At 42.3% G+C, this 16897-nt stretch overlaps 1 protein-coding gene across 1 annotated transcript in view; it reads left to right on the top strand.

The window, feature by feature from the left end:
• The window catches only part of NOTCH2 (notch receptor 2), a 178105-nt gene that overhangs the window by 147272 nt on the left and 13936 nt on the right, over positions 1 to 16897 (top strand). The window contains exons 16-24 of the mRNA XM_040230917.1: positions 1022 to 1141; positions 1566 to 1718; positions 3934 to 4162; positions 5450 to 5651; positions 7600 to 7753; positions 8540 to 8724; positions 10678 to 10810; positions 12803 to 13039; positions 16079 to 16191. Of these exons, the coding sequence (XP_040086851.1) occupies positions 1022 to 1141; positions 1566 to 1718; positions 3934 to 4162; positions 5450 to 5651; positions 7600 to 7753; positions 8540 to 8724; positions 10678 to 10810; positions 12803 to 13039; positions 16079 to 16191 (1526 nt within the window). The remainder of the gene's footprint in view (positions 1 to 1021; positions 1142 to 1565; positions 1719 to 3933; positions 4163 to 5449; positions 5652 to 7599; positions 7754 to 8539; positions 8725 to 10677; positions 10811 to 12802; positions 13040 to 16078; positions 16192 to 16897) is intronic.

Genomic DNA, 16897 nt, shown 5'->3' on the forward strand with positions numbered 1-16897 from the left:
TCTGCTCCAGCTCATCTCCCTGCTGGTAAGAGGCCTTCCCCAGATGCAGGGACCTCTCTATACCTTCAACTCCCCACGAGGGGTGCAGGTATCATCCTGCTTTCTCTCCTCTTCCTTGCCTTCTTTTTTTCACCCTACCCATTGTGTGGGGATCTTTCTTGTCCTTTTAGGTGTCCAAGATCCTCTGCTAGTGTTCAGCAGGTGCTGTGTGGGAACTGCTTCACGTGTAGATGTATTCTTGATACATTTGTGGGGAGAGAGAAACTCCATGTCCTCCTACTCCCCCACCATCTTGGAAAAAGCCCATCTCCCTTTTAATAAAAGTATTCTTTTATTTTTTTTCTGGAATCTCATATTCAGTATACTAAGGTAGGAAATGTTGGTGGGCAACTATTAATGTCATGTTTTGATGTTGAAATAAGGAGAGATGTTACTAGACAATTGGTATAACTTCACTGGTTTCCACCTCTGATGGCCTTCTGATCAACCCCATTGCCTTCTGGAACAGGCCTACAGAGGTTTAAGAATAGGAGGCTGTGTTGTTAACTCTGCAAGGTGGATCTATGTTGCTAAGCTCCAGCTGAATCTTAGCTACGAAGATGCAAAAACTCTCACACCTGATTGATGTCAGTTTCTAAATCCACATAACTGCTTGTGACAATAACGTGAAGATAACAGGAGCCCAGCAGTTGTTGAGTACTTACTCCATGTGCTGGGCCCTATGCTAATAAGAACTTTGTAACCATTTTTTCATTTAATCCACAAAAAGCCTCTATGAGTTACATACCATCCTAATTCCCATCTTGTTTATGTGGAAGCTCAGAGAATGTAACTTGCCTGAGATCACACTGTGAGTTATCACATCAGATCCAAGACACAAAGGTCCGTAGGTCTCTCAGATCCCGAAACTAATTCATTACATTAGATCTGAATTCGGAAAGCATCCTTTGGTATAGAATTTGGGGAAATCTCAGTTCCTTGGACTTTTTCTCTATAATAAACTCTGTCATTTGATTTACAGGCAAGAACTGTCAGACTGTATTGGCTCCCTGTTCCCCAAACCCTTGTGAGAATGCTGGTGTTTGCAAAGAGGCACCAAATTTTGAGAGTTACTCCTGCCTGTGCGCTCCTGGCTGGCAAGGTAACAGCGTCGGAATGTAGAAACCAAGAGCATTTAACAGAGTGATCTGGTTATTTGATGACATGGAGAATCTATCTTTTGAGGCTTGCCCTTTTTTGTCAAGAACCCAGGCCTTGTATAAAAGCCGAAGCTGCTAACGAATGTTTTAGAAAGACTTTCCATTTTTACGTGTCTTTGCTGCCCCCTGGTGGCTAGAAGACTCCCACCAGAGTCTGAAACTATGATGTTCTATGTAGAATTTTAGCATCTGGGCGGCAACTTGTTGGGGGAACAGAAACCTGAAGGGACTTCCCAAAGCAGGAGGCCAAACAGCATATCCTTGCAGTAGCCCCACCCACCCCAGCTGAAGCTCAGCCTCGACATAAATTTCTGCGTGGAAATCGATATCCAAAGACTGGACCGTTCATTGCCCCTTTGTTTCCAGGTCAGCGGTGTACCATCGACATGGATGAGTGTGTCTCCAAGCCCTGCATGAACCACGGTCTCTGCCATAACACCCAGGGCAGCTACATGTGCGAATGCCCTCCAGGCTTCAGTGGCATGGACTGTGAGGAGGACATTGATGACTGCCTTGCCAGTGAGTGCGCCAGCCTGCTCCTGAGCCCCTGGGGGAGAGCAGAGCCACGGGAGCAGAGGAGGACTTGGTCGGGCACTTGCCTCGGCGCTGAGGCTGCCCATCCAATAGTGGATCACCTGTCTTTAATTTTCGTATTTTAAAAATCATTTTGAAGCTAGTGGCTTTAGGAGTTAATACACGGGAGTCACTTTTAAGCATTGCCTTACTAATTTTTGTACATTGTCAAAGTGGGGACAATGCTATGAAAGCTTCTAATAAAAAGCAGATCTCTTGAAGTATAATTAAGTATACAACATACTGCCAGTACTTAAATGAACCAGTCCAGTAAGTTTTGACGTATGACAACTCAAAACAGTATTTAAGATACTGATCACGTTCATCCCCCTGAATGTATTTCACCTCTTGTAACTTAACCCTCCTTTCTACTTTCCTGTCTCAGACAACTAGGGATCTACCTCTGTCACTTTAGATTTGTGTGAATTTTTTTACAATTTTATTTTTCTCTGAGAGCTCTGCCTGGCACTGTACATCTTAGGGGAATCTTTCCATTCTGACTGGTATGAATGTGAACTGTGCTCAGCCTAGTGTAAACTTTAGGGATTGTTCTGCCTACTTCTTTCTAGTGGTTCTTTACCCAGCTTCAGCAGTTTCAACACATGAATGTGATATACTTATCAGTACAGTCATCTCTCAATATCTGAGGGTATTGGTTCTAGGACCCCCTGTGGATACTAAAATCTGCAGATGCTCAAGTCTCTTATATAAAATAGTGCAGTATTTGCATATAACCTATGCACATCCTCTTGTATACTTTAAATCATTTCTTAATTACTTGTGATACCTAATGCAATGTAAGTGCTATGTAAATATTTGCGGGTACATGGCAAATTCAAGTTTAGCCTTTTGGAACTTTCTGGGATTTAAAAAAAATTTTTTTTCTGTCCTTGGTTGGTTGAATCCATGATTGTGGAACACATAAAAATGGGGGGCCGCTTGTATTCAGTTACTTGTGTGGTGATTAAATCATTAAACTTCAAACAAGCTTATGATAGTGCATCCAGAATAATGGCATCTTATTCACAGCATGTATCATTTCAGATTATCATATGGATGCCACTCTTCTAGGGGCTGACAGCACCAGTATAAATAAAAGCTTACATTTATGAAACTCATAGTCTCTCAGGAAATACAGACAGTTAGACAAATAATTCCGACATTATATGACTAATGGTGAAAAAAACATGTTCAAGGTACAACTGATGGAGAAATTTAAGGGAGTGGGATCAAACTATTTGGATTCCTTTCCCACATTAATTAGTATATCAATCAAATTTCTACTATTTAAACATTTTTTCCTATTTGAAGTAGGACTAACAATATTTGCAACTAGTTTAAAATTAGTGAATTACTGTGAGTTGCTTGAAAGGTGCTATGGAAGTTACAGTAGCTGTGTAGTATTATGTATAAGAAGGGATAATATGACTTCTAGAGTTGTTCCAGTAGAGACCGCAAGTGAGCCTTAGAATGAACTTAGCCTAATAGATGACTAAGGTATAAATATCTCTCATAAAATAAGGGCTGCATTACCCACCTGGTGTTTAGTTTTCTCTTTATGTTTATGACCTGTCTTGTAATTGTATTTCAAGTTCCTTAAGACCAGGAGCCACATCTTACTTTTCTTGCTCTGATTCGAGTGCCATCTGTGTTGCAGAGGACTGTGCTCTGATAATAGCTCAAAATTTCTTGAGTAACTGCTATGGCTGTAAAGTGTTCTCTAAGATCAAACGACGTGATGTTTAAAATTTTTAAATGCTCATTTCCTAGTTGTATGTAAATCTAAAAAACAACAAACAAAAACAAGAAAGGAAAGGAGAAAGGGAAGAAAGGAAGAGAGGGAGGGAGAAGAGAAGGTTGACCAGCACACGGGGACTAATTGATATCTATCCCATCCCTGGTTTTATGAGTATTAATTTTGCAAAACAGTGATGCATGTAAAGTTCTTTCCAGCTATTAAACAGACTCTTACTAAGAATCTCAGGCAGGTGTTACTACATTCATTTTTGTAAATGGAGGAGTCAGGGCAAAATACATGTGAAGAAAAGTCAGAATTGTTACTGTTGTTAGTGTGGCTCAGTTCAGGGTACTCACCTGTTTGACTCTAAGGTTAAATGGATGCTGCTGTTCAGAGTTCTAATTCTTGTGTGCAATGGCTTAGATCCTTGCCAGAATGGAGGTTCCTGTGTAGATGGAGTGAATACTTTCTCCTGCCTATGCCTTCCGGGCTTCACTGGGGATAAATGTCAGACAGACATGAATGAGTGTCTGAGTGAGCCCTGTAAGAACGGAGGGACCTGCTCTGACTATGTCAACAGTTACACCTGCAAGTGCCAGGCGGGATTTGATGGAGTCCACTGTGAGAACAACATTGACGAGTGCACTGAGAGGTGAGCAGCCCGTGTCCTCAGGCAACAGTGTCTTACGGGAAAAGGGAGAGAGGGGAGGAACCTACCGAGTACTATACTGGGATTGAGGGGCCACATAAGGCATCGCCTTGGATCCCACCACACAATCATCTCCTATTTTCTAGTTTCTAATTCCTTGTGGACATCTAGTTACAAGTTTAAGGCAGAGGGTGAAAAACTTAGTGAGATGTTCAGTTCAGTCGCTCAGTCGTGTCTGACTCTTTGCAACCCCATGAACCGCAGCACGTCAGGCCTCCCTGTCCATCACCAACTCCCAGAGTCCACCTAAACCCATGTCCATTGAGTCAGTGATGCCATCCAAACATCTCATCCTCTGTCATCCCCTTCTCCTCCTGCCCTCAATCTTTCCCAGCATCAGGGTCTTTTCAAATGAGTCAGCTCTTCACATCAGGTGGCCAAAGTATTGGAGTTTCAGCTTCAACATCAGTCCTACCAATGAACACCCAGGACTGATCTCCTTTAGGATTGATTGGTTTGATCTCTTTGCTGTCCAAGGGACTCTCAAGAGTCTTCTCCAACACCACAGTTCAAAAGCATCAATTCTTCGGTGCTCAGCTTTCTTCACAGTCCAACTCTCACATCCATACATGACCACTGGAAAAACCATAGCCTTGACTAGACGGACCTTTGTTGCCAAAGTAATGTCTCTGCTTTTTTATAGTGAGATGAATCATCATTTATTTCTTACATAGGAAACAGAAAGAGCTATAATTTCTATATCATCTCCTTTTGGTCTCTTGTAAATTTCAGTTGACAAAAAAATCCTAACTTATTTACAGATTTGTCATCCCTCTTTAAGTAATCTCTGGGAGGTTTGATTCTTTTTTTATTATCAACAAATCTGTTCTGTTTCTCTTCCATAAAGAAATATAGAATCAAGAGCTATTTATTTGATATGTTCCTTATAAATTAAATTGACTTAGAGATAAAATGAAATGTGATACATGGAGAGCTACAGAAGGGCTAGGTAAAACCTGGACGCCTTCACTTTCTCTTGGAGTCTCTAATAAGCTCAGACTTTTAAATACTCCTCGGATCTTTTTGGTTGTGGACAGGAAGCTGAGACTCATGCTGATTGGTGCCCATTCTAATTTGGAAAAAGGTAAAGTTTACTGGATATAGGAGTTTGGGGTGCTCAGGAGTATTTCCTTCTGTAATATCTTAGATGTGAGGAACCTCACTTTTAAAATAGCAGGTCAGAGGATCCAGATTATCTAGCTGATGTTGTTCTTCCTGTGTGCTTCTCAGCTCCTGTTTCAATGGTGGCACGTGTATCGATGGGATTAACTCCTTCTCTTGCTTGTGCCCTGTGGGCTTCACTGGTTCCTTCTGCCTCCATGAGATCAATGAATGCAACTCTCATCCATGCCTGAATGAAGGAGTATGTGTTGATGGCCTGGGTACCTACCGCTGCATCTGCCCATTGGGCTACACTGGAAAAAACTGTCAGGTAATTAGATTTCATCCCATTCATTCAGCTCCCACAGAATTGTTGAGTGTTACACCTGTTTCTTTCCTAGGCAAAATAATCCCCGTCTAAAAGAGAAAATTCGGGGTCTTAGGAATGTACTCAGAATAAATCTGGACAGCTTCCTAATTATACTTCTAAGATAACTAAGTTAATCTAAGTTCTTAGATAACTTCTAAGAACTACGAACTTCTTAACCTGGTAGATTTCAAAATGGTGATACTGGCAAGATTATATGGGTTAACACACATAAAATTGTTACAGCAGGCTAGCCTAGAGCTGCAGAAAATGCATATGGGAAATAAGCACATTGATATCATTTAGGAAATACAAAAAGGGAGACAAAGAACAATCAAAATAAAGTTTATAAAATTCAGATACAACATCTGAGGGGATAATGATAATTATGCCCTACAGTGTTGTAACAGTCTCAAAACCAAACTATTCACATGTCTTTCAAATTCAAATATTTAATATTCATTTTCATAGACTCTTAGGATGGAACGACCCCTCAGAGCCTACTAGTCTAGCCTTTCATGAAAGAATAAATTGAGCCCCAGAGGGTCAAAGTAACTTTTCTAAGGTTGCACCCCAAGCAGCATTGTGTTTAATTTTATGCAGTTTTACCTCTCAAACAATGATGGAATGATAGAATATCATACCAGCAGTCCAAATAATTCAGAAACAAATGCCCAAATGTAACCAGCCTTTCCGAGTACACTTCAGTGGCGCTTTGGCTGTACTGGACATGCAGATAAGCACCTCTGCGTATTAAACAGCTTGCTGCTGATCCCCTGGATCAGGAGACTATTCTTCGCCGGGCTTCTGCCCTTCACACGGTGTGGTGGCCCTCTGCCCTTCCCCTCTTTCACAAACGGTCAGTGTTGTGAGTACGGCCTTCCTCTCCCCAGGAGTCAGGCCACGACACGGGAGTTTTGGAAAAGGTGCTCGTCCACTTGCACCCTTTGCCTCTTGCTTTTCAGAAGCCTGAGTTTCTTCCATCAAAATACATTCTTTGTTTTGTGGATGGGTTCATTTGTGCCGTGTTTTGGATTCCACACGTGACAGCATGGTTTTCCCCTTTCTGACTTGACTTAGTATGATAATTTCTGGTTCAACCCATGTTGCTGTAATGGCCTGATTTCACTCTAGTAGGAGTCCATTTTATGTGTGTGCCGCATTTTCTTTATTCATCTGTCAAGGGTCATTTAGGTTGTTTCTGTGTCTCGGCTGTTGTGAATAGTGCTGTCAACTTATAGGGGTGGGTGAACAACAGGGTCCTGCTGTACAGCACAGGCAGCTGTAGGCAGTATCCTGTGATAAGCCATAATAGAAGAGATTATTTAAGAAAGAATGTCTGTATGTGTATAACTGAGGAACTTTGCTGTGCAATAGAGATTAGCATGGCATTGTAAATCAACTGTACTTCAATAAAAAAGTTTTTATTTTTTATTTTTTAATAACAGTAAAAAAGTAAGCTTTGGGACAGTTTTTAGGTTTATTAACAAGCGTTAAGCCTTTAAATCCTGAACGCTTACTCACCACAGACAGATTTGATGAAGCCCATGTGATTTCTCACTCAGGAGTAGCACATGGAAGCTGTAGACCTATCTGACAGCTTTAACTCTTTTCTAGCCCTACAGGGTGGCCGTGTTTCTAGACATAAGCGTGATATAGGGAATAACTTAACCAATTAAGTTCCTCAAATTCTTAAACTTATCTGGTAAGAATTTTTGAATAGCAGAGCTAAAAGAATTAGACTGTATAAAATGATTAGCTTATCTGGGGACAGTGAATCTAAGTTTAAGGCTTGGGTGAGGGCTCTTTTTTTATTAATTAGTGTGCTTTCCTTTGAGTTTTTAAAATGCAGTGTAGCTTTTTTTCATTCCTGGTGTCTGAATGTTGATATATGTGCCTGCCTCTGTTTCAGACCCTGGTGAACCTCTGCAGTCGGTCTCCATGTAAAAACAAAGGTACCTGCATTCAGGATAAAGCAGAGTCGCGGTGCCTGTGTCCATCTGGATGGGCTGGTGCCTACTGTGATGTTCCCAGTGTCTCCTGTGAGGTGGCGGCCTCCCACAGAGGTGAGCTCTGCCCCCCGAGACTCAAGGGTCAGTCCATGAAGTACTGACTAACGAGCAGCACTGTAGGGCAAGAGTTGTTATTGTGGGAGGAGAGGGAAGGGCAGACAGGAATGAATGGGCAAGGGTCTGGAAAAAGGGTCTGAAATGGAAGGTGAAGGGCAGGGGAGCAAGTCTAGAGATTCCAAAAAGGAATGTACTTGACGTGGAAGGAAGGCATGTTCCACTTTCAGCACTTGTTTATTTTTTTTAACATATTTATTTTTAATTGAAGGATAATTGCTTTACAGTATTGTATTGGTTTCTGCCATACACAACATGAATCAGCCATAAGTATACATATGCCCCCTGCCTCTTGAACCTCTCTGCCACCTGCCACCTCCCTCATCCCACCATTCTAGGTTGTCACAAAGCCCCGTTTTGAGTTCCCGAGTCATACAGCAAATTCCCACTGGCTACCTGGTTTACACATAGTAGTGTTTATGTTTCCATGCTTCTCTCTCCATTTGTCCCACCCTCTCCTTCCCCATTACTCCCTGGCTCTGGGTCCATAAGCCTGTTCTCTATGTCTGCATCTCCACTGCTTCCCTGCAAATAGGTTCATCAGTCCCATCTTTATAAATTCCACATATATGCAGCACTTATTTATTTTTAACACAAAACAGATCCTGAGGGTTGTGAACTAGACAAGAATAAAATATGATGTGTCAACCAGCTTAGATTAGTTCAGCTGACCGTGACGTGTTGTGTGCTGTTCCGTGATGTTCCTTCCTCCACTGGGTTTCGCAGGGGTGCCTGTTGACCGCTTGTGCCAGCACTCAGGCGTCTGTATCAGTGCGGGCAACTCGCATCACTGCCAGTGCCCTCTGGGCTACACCGGGAGCTACTGTGAGGACCAGCTTGATGAGTGCTCGTCCAATCCCTGCCAGCACGGCGCCACCTGCCGGGACTTCATTGGTGGATACAGATGCGAGGTGAGTAAGAGGAGCAGGCAAAGTCAGAGGCCTTCCAGAAGATGGCACGCCGCTTACAAACACGGGCATCCTGAGTTTAGCTGCATATGTCTGATTCTCACAATTTATAGATTTCTTTTCTTTTTGCAAATCATGATTGCGTTGCTTTCTAATCACTGTTGCTTTCGGTCCCCTGTGCATTAAGTTAGAAGAGCTCTGGTAAGCTGTTTTCACAGAAGTCTGGAACCGTCTTGCTTCCACAGGATTGCTTCCAGAATCCAGAGCTACAATACTCTGCCAGGGTGCATTTCCCAGCCTACCCAGCCCAGTGACCCCTGGTACTTCTCTGAATAAGCAGTTGAGATAGGAGAAGCCACTTTGAGGAGTGGGCCTTTGACCCGTCATGTTTGTAAACCGTCATTGGTCAATCGACTAATAACTCTCTCAAAAAAAATGTTACCCAACCTGTTCTGTGTAGCATCATACTGTTACATGTGTATATTTGAGGGCATATGTATCTTTTAAGGGACTTATCATGCTGCAGTCCATGGGGTCACAAGGAGTCAGACACAACTTAGCAACTGAACAACAATAGCAACAACATCATTGTCTTAATGTCTGGGCTGATAGATCAAGATGTTGACAAAATACCAGAGACATGAATTTGATACCAGTTTAGGCCACCAAGCAACACCGAGAAAAACTCTGCTTCTCTGCTTCTCAAAATGAGCCAAAGATGGCTTCAGGGTATTGGTCCCTGTTTCTTATTTTTAGTTTGAAAGCCACTGGTACCATTTTTTCTAAACATGGCCCTAAGAAGTAGAATTTATTCACTTAGGGCCTGCCGCTTTATATGTTCTGCAAAACTGCACCTGGCTCTGCTAGCCACAGGTAAGATGAGCCCCAGGATGTGAAGATACCAAGCCCCTGCTGTCCGTCAGAGCTCTGTGACCCGGAGACTCTGGCCTGGCTGCTGAGTCATATCACCAAACATGTCAGCCCCCTCTCTGTTACCCTCTTCCCTCTGAGTTCATCTGCCCTCCTCTTCTTATCCTTTTTTCTCTCTCTATGAGTCACATCTCTGTTAAGGTTTGCATGAAAAGTCCAATGAAAGATGTTAAAGTTATTCATATGCAGTTTGCACTATGAATTGAACATCTTTTTATTCAGCCTAATCACAGATCTTTGTTTTGAGCTCTCAAAAGTACTTAGACAACATTTTGTAACTGCTGCTGTTGCTTTATAGGTTCACCAAAAATGTCATTAAAAAAAAGAAAGGAGATGTTGCATAGTTTTTAAACCAGAAGGTGGCACTTCATACATATAAAATTCGATAGCTATACTGGGAAGCATACAGCAATCAATTACAGTAATTTTGCTGTGAGGGACTCAAAGCATTGCCCAGATAGAGCCACTTCATGGTCAGTATTTTCTTCCTTGATCAGCCCTGAAGGCCCTAGAACGCCTACATCTAGCATAGCTAGCTTGCCCACCTCTGGGTGCGCCCACCCCTACATCAGCCAGTTTCTCACACATAAACATGTAGTTTCCTGAGCATGGGGATCAGTAAATACACACATTATCTTTACTACCATCCACATGTACCATTTCTGTGAGCCACCGGGTCCTCATCACATACAAAGGAATGAATGTTTTAAAGATGGGAAAACCTGCACACAGAAGGGACAGAAGGCTTTTGCACAGGCATCATTTGAGATATCCCTCAGAATATTCAGTCCTTGCCTTCCTTTTCAAGTGGCTTTTTTGGCCAGAAGTGATAAATGCCAGTGAGCTGTGAGTTGACTCTGCACGAGTTGGTGAATAAGGAGAGTGATGATACCAGAGAGGCGTACAAGAGCTGGGTGGGGTTTGGCAGAAGAGGGTCATAGTAACTTACCCGATTTCATTTGCTCCCATGATATGCATCCAACAATAGTCCAACATTTCTTGTTCTTTTTGCTTTGCTCTTGGCAGTGTGTCCCTGGATATCAGGGTGTCAACTGCGAGTATGAAGTGGATGAGTGCCAGAACCAGCCATGCCAGAATGGAGGCACCTGCATCGACCTTGTGAACCACTTCAAGTGCTCCTGCCCACCAGGCACACGGGGTATGAACTCAGCCTTACCTATCTTCCATCCAGGGCATTCTCTAAGTTATAAATGCATTTTTAGTCTCGTGAAGGAATTTTTAAAACAAGATTCAGCATTATTCTGAATCTTAGAGATTCAAGCCATTTCATTGCTCTCTTGCCAAGCTCTGGTGTTCTGACGCCTGTTCTCAATTCTGTCTGGTTGTTGTTAAAACCCATGAAACACAGAATGTGCAAATGACATAATGTTGCAGCAAAGTTAATCTGGTTAGCAAGATCTCTTGGTACTTTGAGGGAAAACAACCAGTAGCCTCTTGAATAAATTATTTGTATTTACCAGCTCGTGTATTTTTCTAAACTTCAAGTCTTACCTCCATAAAGTGGGAAAATGAATGAAATGAAAACATTTGCCTGTTTTCCTAAGCCCAAGGGGAGAAGGTTGATGGTCCAAGAATGAAGTAAGAATTACAATAAGACCTAATGAGATGCAACCCTAGATGGTGGATGGTGGAACCATCATTCCACCAGGGGCATTCCCTTGCCTGCAAACAATCTCCTGGAAAGAGCTTGGAGTATTATTTTTTAGAAGAGATATAGTTATAATGGTGCCTGCTCTGAGCAGCATGTGAAAAGGAAAAGCCATCCACAATGGTGGAAAATTGATTCTCATCAAAGAGAATAGAATGTTAGAGAAATATTTATACTGTCTTAAACCTTTGGGTCAGTGGATTTTGGCTTTCCTTCTTGAGTTCAGAGTTGGCTAAATTAGAGTGGAAAAGTTCCCCAGTAGTAGGCTAGTTATTGAGCAGTGAGATTAACAGGGAAGTCAAAACTAAGGAGAAACAGCCTTTAAATATTTGAAGATTCGTTCCACTAAAGGAGAGTTGTTTTCTGCTCAGTACTTGAAAGAGAAGTAGAGGTTAATTTTAATTACTTCTAGAGGTAATATTATCCATTAAAAATCCTGTTACTATTTTTATTGAGGTCACATTAAATTTATGAATTTGTATAAAGAAGACTGACATCTTTAGCATGAGGAGTCTTCCTGACCATCCCATTGTGTCTTTCTGCTTATTCAAGTTTCCTTTTGTGTCTTTTAGGTCTACTTTAAAGTCTTCATGTAGGTGTAGTGGATTTCTTGTTAAGATTATTGTTAGATATTTTATCTTTTGCCTAGCATGCTGCAGTTCATGGGGTTGCAAAGAGTCGGCCACAACTGAGTGACTGAACTGAACTGATTGCTGTTGAAACTGAGGCCTTTTTTAAAAAAAAACATTTTTCTTTTCTTTCCAATAGTCTTGCTATTACAAGTGGTAAGAATACAGTATTGTTTTTCTTTCTTCTGTAATTTTTTTGAATTGATCATGAAATCACTTCTAGAATAGTCATTGATTTCTTTTGTTTCTTCCTCAAAAATATGTACGGATGTTCATACTTGATGGGCCTTTTACATCTATAGCACATTAAATAAGTTCTGTTTTAAATGGAATAACCTTTGAGCTCTCAACAGGATATTTCCCTTCTATTTTTTTGATAAAAGATATTTGTGCACTTACACTATTTTACAGAAAAAGTCATTTGTGGGATTCAAAATTTACTTCCAATTCTTACCAATGATTACTTGTAGTCTATTTATTTATAGTTATATTCTTTTTAACTGTTTTTATATTTTAAATCAAAATGAATAAATTAATGAAAAGTTACCAAATCTCTCTTGAGTTCCAATTTCCTCACCTTTCAAGTGGAAAAATAATACTAGCTATGCCCTAAGGGATTGCTTCATCACTGGGTTGTGTGGGGAGTACATGAGAAGCCCTGAGTACATCCTTTGCTTACTGGTGTCCAAGAGGATAGGCACACTCCTGGGTCAAGCGTGTGTTATGCTCTGCCTGACCAAAATGGTTCCAGCCTGACTAATTGTGGAAATGCCACCAGGGCTGGTTTTCCGTTCCTGGAAAGCAGCGTTCCAAGAACTGTCATAATTTTCTCTCCCTCCTCTCTCTCCTCCAGGCCTGCTTTGTGAAGAGAACATTGACGACTGTGCCAGAGGTCCCCACTGCCTTAATGGTGGCCAGTGTGTAGACAGGATTGGGGGCTACAGTTGTCGCTGCTTGCCAGGCTTTGCTGGAGAACGCTGTGAGGGGGACATCAACGAGTGCCTGTCCAGCCCCTGCAGCTCTGAGGGCAGCCTGGACTGCATTCAGCTCACCAACGACTACCTGTGCGTCTGCCGCAGCACCTTCACTGGTGAGCTGAGCACCTTTCCAGCTTCCCCAGCCACTCTGCCTCACGGTGGGGTGGGGGTTTCAGTGAGGAAACTGGGCCCTGCATGACACATCTAGACCCAAGGGAAGCTTTTCTGGCCCATAGACTGTAGCCCCCCTGGCTCCTCTGTCTATGGGATTCTCCAAGCAAGAATATTGGCGTGGGTTGCCATTTCCTTCTCCAGGGGATCTTCCTGACCCAGAGATCAAACCTGGGTCTCTTGCATTGCAGGCAGATTCTCTACCATCTGAGCCACCAGGGAAGGCCACAGGTAGTCGTTGGCGAGCTGTATGTAGTCTAGGCTGCCCTCAGAGGTGCAAGGGTGAAAATCTAGACTAGCTTAATTCAAGGGCCCAACTTTTTCCTAGGCCTGCACTCCACAGATGTTTGTGTTTCCTGAGAGATCCTATCTCTTTTGTTGTATATTAATTACATCTTATTGTAGCAGAAATATGAAAAAAAGAAATAGAATGTTGGGAGAAGTTGAGCAAAGTAACATTTTTAAATTGAGGTAAAATACATATAAATAAAGTTTACCATCTTTACCATTTTTAAGTATGCAGTTCAGTGGTATTGAGGATATTCACATTGTTATGCTGCCATCACCACCATCCATCTCTGGAATTCATTTCATCTCATGTTCAGGAACCTTACATCTAACTCTGGTTTTGTCACCCTGCCTCCTGTGGCATGGTTGTTGCCGCCATAGTGGACTTTCTACCTTCTGGGATCCAAAGAAGTTTAGGGTCTTCTTGGACGATTAAAGGGAATAGATCCAAATTGGGCTGTTTAACCAAAAACCAACTGATGAGGGTATAAACAGGAAAACTTCAGAGGTCACAAGCAGGGCCTGCACGCTAAGACTTGGCTGTGTTCATCACAGATTACAAAGATGAGTGAGTCCTGCCTCTGAATAGGGGTTTTATCAGAGACAGTTACTAATTATTTCTGGAGAAGGGCAACTTGGTGACTTTGGGGGACTAAAATAGCTGTTTATATCTAAATATGGCAGTGCCATCAGTTACCCGGAAATCTGTCTTGCACTCTGGGGTCAGCTCAAATCTTTTGCTGTAGAAGTATTCTTTGGAAGTCAGATGAGAGTCTGCATTAGTCTACTTACTAGTAATCTGGAAAGTTGAACTCTGCTACATTCTGGGCTTATTATATCCAGACATCCCCCCCTTCCAGTTTTAAAGATATATTACCTTTAAGAACTTTGGAATTTTATTTTAAAAAAGGGGGGGAGGTGGATTTTGAAATATGGAAAACACCTAGGTACAGCATCAAAAGAGAAACAATCCAATACGAATGTCATATGTTTGAGGCAACCCTGGACAGAAAGACTGTGAACAAATCTGTCGTCTCACACTGGTCATGATATGCTTGAGAACTACAAGACAACTGACTCCTGTTCCTTTCATTACCTCTGAGGCTTCCTTTATCTGGAAATGCTGATGAGTCTTAGGAAGAAAGAAGGAAATAGGCGAAAGGAGTGGAGACCCCCTTGAATTGGGGTCCCATAGCCAGAAGTGGCGGAGAAGGCAATGGTATCCCACTCCAGTACTCTTGCCTGGAAAATCCCACGGACGGAGGAGCCTGGTGGGCTGCAGTCCGTGGGGTCGCTGAGGGTCAGACACTACTGAGCGACTTCACTTTCACTTTTCACTTTCATGCATTGGAGAAGGAAATGGCAACCCACTCCAGTGTTCTTGCCTGGAGAATCCCAGGGACGGGGGAGCCAGGAGGGCTGCCATCTATGGGGTCGCACAGAGTCGGACACGACTGAAGTGACTTAGCAGCAGCAGCAGCAGCCAGAAGTGGTGTTTCTACATTTTCCACACCTGTGAATTAAAAAATACTTTGACTCTCAATCACAATTATGGTGGGAGTGTTAAGCTGTGGGGGTTTTTTTGTATGTTTGTTTTAAATTTTTATGGGAATATAATTGCTTTGTAATGTTGTGTTAGTTTCTACTAACACAAGCTGTGTAGGTAATGCTAACATAAGCTGTGTTTTAAAACAATGCCAATAAGGTTACAGAAAGGCTGGAACATTTTAAAACAGATGTTACTGATGAAAATTCAATATAAACTGCAAATCAACATTTTTAAAAATTAATTTATTTTAATTGGGGGCTAATTACTTTACAGTATTGTGGTGGGTTTGCCATACATTAACATGAATTAGCCACGGCCCCTGTCCCAAAAGTTTTTCCTTTTAATTTTTATTACAATATAGTTGATTTACAATGTTGTTATTTTCTGCTGTACAGCAAAGTGAGTCAGTTATACGTATTTATCAGTCCACTCTATTTTAGGTTATTTCCCCATGTAGGTCATTGCAGACTACTGAGTTAAGTTCCCTGTGCCATACAGTAGGTTCTTATTAGTTATCGGTTTTATCTATAGTAGTATATATATGTTAATCACTGTTTTAGATGTATTGGCCTGGTGTAGCCTGTCCAGGCTACGGTAACCCCACTCCAGTACTCTTACCTGGAAAATCCCAGGGACGGGGGAGCCTGGAAGGCTGCCATCTATGGGGTTGCACAGAGTTGGACACGACTGAAGTGACTTAGCAACAGCAGCAGCCTGTCTTATGAAGTAGACAGTGTTAACAAAATGCAGTGAATTTTTGCTAAGTGTTTTTGACTTACGAAAGCTAAAGTGCCTTCAAAAGAGCTTAGGTGTCATTTTCTTTCTTTTTTTTTTTTTTTGAGGGGTTAGTCATTTTTTGTACACATCTTGTTTTGTGAGTCACTTCAGTCATGTGCCATTTGCACTTATTGCTGTAGATAAGACAGATGAGGGAACTGTTCTGAGTGGGTGATGGGCCAAGGATGTTGGGATCTAGCGTGTGCCTTCCTCATCCTCTCATGTCCCCTTAGGCTTAGAACTCAATTCTCACACCTCTTGCTCCCTCTCTAATCCTTTGACTAGCTCACATCCCAGTAGTATCCTGTTCAATAACCTGAGTTACTGCTTCCACCTTTTAAAACCCCCTTTCGTTTTCTACTCTGAGGTCGTCACTGTGAAACATTCGTCGACGTGTGTCCCCAGATGCCTTGCCTGAATGGAGGCACTTGTGCTGTGGCCAGCAACATGCCCGATGGTTTCATCTGTCGCTGTCCCCCGGTGAGTGCCACAGTGCCTACTGAATTCCATATAGCCTGTGACAGAGCCGAGACGAAACCTGGCATTTCCGAGCTCGGTGGGGAGCTTTCTTGGTGGGGACGTTTCTTAATGTTAGCCTCTTTAGGAGAAAATGCTTCCGTTTTCCATTTAAAACTATTAAAATACTTCCAGAAACAGTGAGCTCCCTGATCTGCGACTGTCAGTCCTCAGAAGCACTAAGGGCAGTGGGATATTCCCTTGGGAATAGGGCTAGTGTATTTGGCTTCTGGGTCTTGTGCTGGAGGGTAGTCTTGCTGCCCAGACTGGGACAGAGTAATTGGAAATGCTACTCTGCTCACATCCCTCGACAGCAGTTATTTGGGAACAGACTGCTTCTTCAACTAGAAGGAAGTCTTAATGTTAGCCATTTGCTCTGCAAACACTTTTGCTCCTGCCAGAGGCTAAAAGCTTCCTAACAGATGAGTAGAGGGATATCAAAAGAAAACCTGTCCAGTAACCTTGGCCTGGACTGAGCCAGACGTCCAAGAACGAAATGACATAGGCAAGTCTTTTAGACATCTGATCCTCTGAAGTGTGTTTTTTCCCCTGTAAAGTCACTGTATGAGTGATCTACTGATGATTTGGAAAGGTGCTAATAGGTTCAGGGTCACCTTATCCTAACGTGAACTCCAGACTTCATTTCTAGAAGCAAGCTCTTAGAGTAAAA

Source organism: Oryx dammah, unplaced genomic scaffold, assembly GCF_014754425.2.
Source record: "Oryx dammah isolate SB20612 unplaced genomic scaffold, SCBI_Odam_1.1 HiC_scaffold_28, whole genome shotgun sequence".
In the NCBI taxonomy this organism is placed as follows: Eukaryota; Metazoa; Chordata; class Mammalia; order Artiodactyla; family Bovidae; genus Oryx; species Oryx dammah.